At 48.5% G+C, this 7,500-nt stretch overlaps 1 protein-coding gene across 1 annotated transcript in view; it reads left to right on the top strand.

Annotated features, from left to right (window-relative positions):
* Nucleotides 1–7,500, top strand: part of LOC132473548 (semaphorin-4G-like) — a 30,719-nt gene that overhangs the window by 13,225 nt on the left and 9,994 nt on the right. Inside the window, exons 4-9 of the mRNA XM_060073737.1 lie at nucleotides 384–446; nucleotides 569–667; nucleotides 1,327–1,420; nucleotides 1,904–2,017; nucleotides 2,703–2,857; nucleotides 7,323–7,498. Coding sequence (XP_059929720.1) covers nucleotides 384–446; nucleotides 569–667; nucleotides 1,327–1,420; nucleotides 1,904–2,017; nucleotides 2,703–2,857; nucleotides 7,323–7,498 — 701 coding nt within the window. The remainder of the gene's footprint in view (nucleotides 1–383; nucleotides 447–568; nucleotides 668–1,326; nucleotides 1,421–1,903; nucleotides 2,018–2,702; nucleotides 2,858–7,322; nucleotides 7,499–7,500) is intronic.

Below are 7,500 nucleotides of genomic sequence, written 5' to 3'. Positions count from 1 at the left end.
TGTGTGTGTGTGTGTGTTTGTGTGTGCAAGCGCGTGTTTGTGCGTGTGTGTGTGTGTGTGTGTGTCTTTGTGCGTGTTTGTGTGCGTGTGTTTGTGTGTGTGAATTAAACACACACACACACACACACACACATATATGCCGCCTGGCTGTCTCTGTAAATAAAAGTGTGTGCTTACTCAACTGTCAGTATTATATAAGAGTTTGGGAGGGAAAAATACAGGTTCAGCACAAAATGCTGGTGTGCTAATGCTGACATGATTAATGTTTCAGGTGCTTCTGTTTTAAATGGGCCTAAGTCATTGTAACAGAATCTTCTCTCTTTGTGCGTGTGCGTGTGTTTTTTGTGCACTCGCTCGCGTGTGTGCATCTTGTCCATTATTAGATTCAGTGGGAGACGTCCCAAGAGAAAAAGCAGCAGTGTCTGGCCAAAGGACGAGACAATAAGGTGGAAACACGCTCCTATCTTCTATCCTCTCTGTTTCTGCTTGAGAATGCCCTTATCCTCTGCATTGATATTCACCCGCTGAACACCAATTCCATTCCTGTCCTGTTTGTCTCTCCCTTCAGACCGAGTGCTTTAATCACATCCGCTTCCTCCAGAGGTTTAATTCCACTCATCTTTACATGTGTGGAACCTACGCCTTCAGCCCCCTCTGCGTCTACGTCGTAAGACCCCTTCAAATCCCTCATGCACCCACCCACACCAACAGCCACCCACACCCACCCGAGTCACAGTTGAAGTCTGTCAGCTAATAATGAAACTGAACTAGCCTGATATTTATAGATGACAGTTGCATGAGACCAACTTGCCTTATCTCTGAGAGATAAGAAAAACATTGGCGGTCACGTGACTAGTTGACGGTGCCCGAACGTAGCCATGGCCACTTTGCAGAACTAGTCGCTGTCAGCCTTTGATTAGGAACTAAACTTAAAAGCAGAGATGAACAAACTCCGGTAGCAGGTGCATAACAAGTTTGGCCTCGAACCAGCAGAAATACAGAAGTGACGCAGGCAGAGACAAAGCAAGGGGACAAATCAGCAGGACAAAAAGGAAGCTACAAACAAGGGTAGAAACACAGAACTTAAAGTGAGGTCGGACAGCAGGATCTAAAGTCGTAAGAACAACCATAACTTATCACCGAGGGGGCAACAAGTACATCACATCTCACAGTAAACTCGCGCTTGGCTAGACTCAGGGCTATCAGGGCGTGGTCTGAATCCCCACCCGCGATAACCCACTCTTTACAACGCATTTTCTATCTAATGCAAAAGTTCATTCAAATCTGCTCTGATGAAACTGACACACGTCTCTGTCCTCTCGCTAGGAGGAGGAGCCCTTTGTGATGTCCTCCCAGCCCGAGGAGGGCAAGGAGAAGTGTCCTTACGGCCCGGCCACGGGCTACACCGGCCTCATCGTAGGTAAGGGCCCCTGCTCCCGGCGTCTGGCCCTGTTGGTGGAGAGCGGCCCCAACTCCGCCATGGTTAGGGGTTCGAGTCCCACTAGGCCGCTCTGTGTGACGGATAAGATGTCGCTTTGCCTATAGCTCAATCAACAGAGCCGATGACAACACTGCCAGGGTTACCGGGTTCACGCCCCTAGCCGACGCCTCCCCTCTGCTGGCACAATAATAACCTGTATGTCGCCCTTTAGACAAAAGCATCTGCAAAATAACTTAATAGTAGCTAGAACTTCCACCGGTAGTGGATGAGGGGTGATATCCCAGACACACGCACACACACACACACACACACACACACACACACACACACACACACACAGACTAAGTAATGCGTTTGTGTGACTTGAAACAAGTATGATTGTGCAGTGCAGCGCCCCCGCTCCCCTCCTCTGGCGGAGCCTCGGGTCATTGACGAAGCGTGTGTGAATGTGTGTTCCTCCAGAGCAGCAGATGTACTCGGCCGCCCGCTACGAGTTCCGCAGCTTCCCGGACCTGCGGCTCAACGGACCCCCGCTGACGCTGAAGACGGAGGACGCCCCGATCCGCTGGCTCAACGGTGGGGCAGCGGGGGCTGGGGAACCCGGGGGGGGGGGGGGCAGAGAGTTTAAGCTAGTGTTGGGACGCACCCATGTGCTGGCTGGCGAAAAATCGGACGAAATGTGTAATATTGGTAATTGGATGGAAATTATGTATGATTCCATTTTTTAGGGGGGGAAATGTGAATCAATACGTTCTTGACAGCGTTTACGTTCTTGACAGAACGTAAACGCTATTATCGCTATCACTCTAGTCTTCTTATAAATTTCAGCATCAAAATGTCAAAGTATATGGGTTCAAAAACCTGTACACCCTGGTGAATGACTTTCCCACCATCTAAGGAGAACTCCATTATGTCCTGGTCAGCCTACCTAAACCATTACATGGGCATAATACTGGGAACTGAAGTGTTACCATCGCACCACGGGGATGGCTGCAAACCGAGTGCCGAAAGACATTCCGTGCCAGAGGATGTCGCTTGGCATCGTCGCCGTGGCGGCGACATCACCTGGCACCGATCCAGCCAATCAGAGAAAGCGCTGGAGCAATAGTGCTGCGATCATAGTGTCCACACCCCAGATGGGGCCACTTTGACATTCAGCCCGAGGTTAACCTACTTAACGGACAATCAACTCGCTGTTCGAGGCCAGCGTCGTCGCGCGAAGTGTGTGTTCAACTGTTTCATTGTTTCCTTTCCCGTGCAGACGCGGACTTCGTGGGGTCGGCGTTGGTCAGGGAGAGCGTGGACAGCTTCGAGGGCGACGACGACAAGATCTACTTCTTCTTCACGGAGGGCAGCGAGGAGCAGACCGGAGGCATCGCTCCCGGCAGGGTGGCCCGCGTGGCCCGCATCTGCAAGGTGAGGCCGGGGCGAGAGAGAGAGAAAGAGAGAGGGAGAGAGAGAGAGAGAAAGAGGGAGAGAGAGAGGGAGAGAGAGAGAGAGAGAGAGAGAGAGAGAGAGAGAGAGAGAGAGAGAGAGAGAGAGAGAGAGAGAGAGAGAGAGAGAGAGAGAGAGAGAGAGAGAGAGAGAGGGAGAGAGGGTGGGAGACAGACAGAGAGATAGAGAGAGACAGAGAGAGAGAAGGGAACGCAATAAGCCATAGAAAGAGAGTGACACACACAGCAAAAGGGGGCAGTGCAAGGTGAGGTTAGGGTGAGAGAGAGAGAGAGAGAGCGAGAGAGAGACACAAACACACATCGAGGGGGGGGCGGTGCAAGGTAAGGTCAGGGTGAGGTGAGAGAACGACCTAATGAGTACAGGAGAGAGGGAGAGCAAGAGAGAGCGCGTCAGAGAGGATGAGATTGGATGAAATGATACGGAAAGAAAAATGACTAGACGAATAAAAAGACAGCGAGAAAGAGTGAGCGGGGGGGGGGGGCGGGGGGGAAGAAAACATAACAGAAATAAAGCAATGGGATACAGACACAGAAAGAGAGATGGGAGAGAGATGCCGACCGGCCCAGTGAGATAGATGGTAGAGAGTGTCGTGGCAGTTTCTGTATCAGATATTGCGTCTAAGCAGATGAGATATTTAGATGCAAAAAAGCACACCATACTGTTGACAATTAATGATTATATATATTTGTAATAAAAGTACGAACAAAGATACATCACAACATGCATCAACAAACAACATAACAGGCATACATTACAATAATCTGAGGCCTCAGATGGGAGCTTCTCTTTGCGTGTTACTTCATACTCAAGGTACGCTGGGGAGAAGTCCACTGAGTAGCTAAAGTCAGGAGCTTTTATACACTTAGATCGGATCCTTGAGGGCAGTTGGCCCCAATAAACGAAAAACCTTTGTTAACCAGATGTTAATCTATTGATTGAAGTTTCTTCAGAGGTTAAAAGGTGGTTGAGGCTGTTCCTTATCACCCTTTGCTTCTCTACGCTCCCCAGGGGGTCAAGTAAAACAGGCCCAAACCAAACTACAGACAACATGGAAACGGAATGTGAAACCAGATTACATCACATGAAACACTAAGAATTACATTTTTAGAAGACCTTGCAGAATAGCAAGATTCCAAGAACGGGATGTGAAACCAGATTACATCACATGAAACATTAAGCAGTGGTGTAGTCTACGTGATACGCAGGTATACGCCGTATACCCACTAGGAACGCACCAGGATTTGCGTATACCCACTTAAAAATGTGCACGGATACGTATCAATCGTCTTGTGACAGATCTTTCACTTCTGTGTTTATTTTTCGCAAATACCGGTTGGGTATAACCAGTGGTGTAGTCTATTTTATTGTAGTGAGTATACTGTGATGATACCCTCCCAGCCTCGTACAAACCCGTCCCACCGGTACGTGTACGTGTGTGGCACTTATGGGGTGTCGCACCACACTCACCAACGCAGGGGTCTACAACCCGCTGATTTAAGAGTATAACGATTATCAACAATCATGGAAAGCTGGGTAGGTTTATCAGTTTTAATAACAGTATGAACAAATAGAACACATAAATGACAAGTTGTCCTTTGTATATCTATAGTAGCAATAGCACATGCTAAACAAGGACAAAATCTACTCAAAATAATTTGATGAACTGTTTACAACCATGGCTAACCAGTGCATGAGAAGGAGATGACAGGAGACTAATGTTTCACTCTTTCAATTGCTCTAATTTGAGCTCTTACTGTTGTTATCTAACATACCATACAGTCATTGAATTGTGTAAAATTGTGAAATTACTGCACCTTAAAAATGACCATGAATTAGCTATACTCTCATTTGCATAGTGATTAACATTATGAATTTCAATTGTGTATACCAACTGTATGTTGGCTGACATTTACCTAACTTTTTTTCCCTTCACTCTAAAAGAGGATGCCTGTTTTTAAATTCCCTAGCCTGACACCCAGTCTGAAAGGCTGGACAGGGGTTCTCATCTAAAAGTAACAAGGAGATATAAAGTGGGATTAAAACATTGTCTTCTGTTGACTGCTTGTTATGTGGTTTACACATTAATATGGGAGGACTAGACACACACATGCGCACGCACACACACGCGAGAAGGAGGGGCTCGGCCCGCAACTAACGTGCGGAGATGCAGCTTCGCGCTTCGTAACAGAGACAGGGCAGAGCGCGAGCGCGCAGGGGGAATTTTATGAATGGTGAATGTAGGAGATAACTTCCCCTGCTTAAAGTATTTTATTGCAGTTATAAGAATTACATTTTATAAGACCCTGAACATAACATGTAGATTTTCCATCACAAGAGACACAGTGAAAGAGGTTAGAGAGAGAGAGAGAGAGAGAGAGAGGGGGGGAGCTATGTTTGTAGTGGTGAATAGACGGAGAGGAACAGCGTAAACAGACGCAGTGCAAGGGAAATGTGGTGGGCAGCAGGTCCTTGAGGGGAGCGGTGGAAAATGAATGCGTCAGGAGATGCAAGAGAAGCGGAGGTGGAGAAGACAGAAATACGTTATTGGCCTATGCTACTAGCACAAAGCAAAGTCTTTTCCACCTGTGTATTCAATGACTAGTTTACATCAGTAGTATGTGGCGCTAGTTTGTGCTAGCAGTTTGCGCAAGTGGTTTTGGTACTGGTTTGCGCTGGTCGTGTACACTAGTGCACACACACTATCATAAATGTGTAAGGGCTTGAAAAGCACAAAGGAAAGTAAGCTTGGTTTCACGATCGGAGGGTAAGGTGGAAATAACTGGTTACGCTCGTAGCATAACCGAGCCTTTTCAGAATGGCTCTGACCTCGCCGGCCACAGTGAGGACGGTTTCTCTTCAACCTTCAAACAGCAAATTGCATCCGCTGCTGAAATCCTGAAGCACAGCAGAGGACTTTTTATTTTTGTTCAAGCTTCCAGAGAGGGTAGGCTACATCAGGACTGAGTTCACCTGGTTTACCCTGTTGCTGCCTCTGAGCCTAGCCAGATCTCCTGCTGTTGACGGGGGCGGTAATACAGCTCCAAAAGAGGTGTACAAACAGACATTTGCGATGGACTGCTCCTAAATTAGGCTCAGGTCTTATAGAGCATTTGTCACTGGTTACTTAATGAGTCATGGCTTTTATCCACGCTTTTATTGTGAAAGAATTAAATCAATGCCGTGTGTGTGTGTGTGTGTGTGTGTGTGTGTGTGTGTGTGTGTGTGTGTGTGTGTGTGTGTGTGTGTGTGTGTGTGTGTGTGTGTGTGTGTGTGTGTGTGTGTGTGTGTAATATAAAGGAGATAGACAAAGAGAAAGAGGTGGTGAAGGAAGGTAAAGGAGTAGGGGTGGCAGATGGAGAAGGAGAGGTGAAAGTTGGAGGAAAGGAGAGGAAGAGGTGGTGGGAGGAGGTGGAGGTGAAAGGGGAGGGGTGGAGGAGAGGAATCAAGGGGGAGAGGTAGAGTGTGTGTTACTGTTTTTGTGTGTGTGTGTAACTTTTTTTGTGTGTATCTGCATGCATGTGTGTATATGTGAGCATGTGTGTGAGTGTTTGTGTGCTCTCAAGTTGAAATCCATACTCTATTGTAGAAGCTGTGTGATTGAGTCCCTGTCAATTATATAGGAATGCTACCATGGCCACACACACACAAGCACGTCTTTTCTCACACTCAAATGCATGCATGCACGCACACACACAGACATTCACACTTGCACGCACACACACACACACACACACACACACACACAAGCACACAAACACACACAACGGAAGCCCATAGACACAGAGCTAAACCGTAGCTTGGCTGCAGTAGACTTCCTGAAGCTGCTAATGACTGCTTTTCTTTACCATCTGTTGCATTGTGTCTGAAGCAGTTGATCCCCTGTCATACAACCTTGAGGCTGTGGCTCAGATCGTATTCCTCTGTGGTTCTCTCAGCACACTTAACCCTGTCTCTCTCTCTCTCTCTCCCTCTCCACCCTCTTATCTCCCCCACTCATCTCCCTCTCTCATCTTCCTCCCTCTCTCCTTCCACGCAACACCTCCCATCCTTCCTCCCTTCCCTCCTCATTTACCTCCTCCTCCTCCTCCTCCTCCTCCTTGCCTTCTCTCCCATCCTTGGATTCCCCCTCCCCCCTCCTCCTCTCTCCTCCTCTCTCCTCCTCCAACTCCCACCACCTCTTTCGCTCTACTTTCCTCTTCACCTCTCCTCCTCCATATACCGCTCCTACTCCTTTACCTCCCTCCCCCACCTCTATTTTTCTCTTTTTCTGTCCTTTTTAACCTCCACCTCCAACTTCCCGTTTCCTCCTGCTCTCTCTCTCTCTCTCTCTCTCTCTCTCTCTCTCTCCCTCTCCCTCTCCCTCTCCCTCTCCCTCCCTCTCTCTCTCTCCCTCTCCATCCCTCTCCCCTCTCCCTCTCTCTCTCAGGGGGACAGGGGGGGACTTCTGACGCTGCAGAAGCGCTGGACCACCTTCCTGAAGGCGCGGCTGGTGTGCTCACAGCCCGAGTACGACTTCCACTTCAACGTGCTGCGCAGCGTCTTCGTGCTGCGGGGAGCCCGGCCCAGGGACACCGTCTTCTACGGCATCTTCGGCCTGGACTGGT

The sequence above is a fragment of the Gadus macrocephalus genome, chromosome 15 (genome assembly GCF_031168955.1).
Source record: "Gadus macrocephalus chromosome 15, ASM3116895v1".
Classification (NCBI taxonomy): Eukaryota; Metazoa; Chordata; class Actinopteri; order Gadiformes; family Gadidae; genus Gadus; species Gadus macrocephalus.
This window is presented reverse-complemented; position numbering and strand designations above follow the sequence as displayed.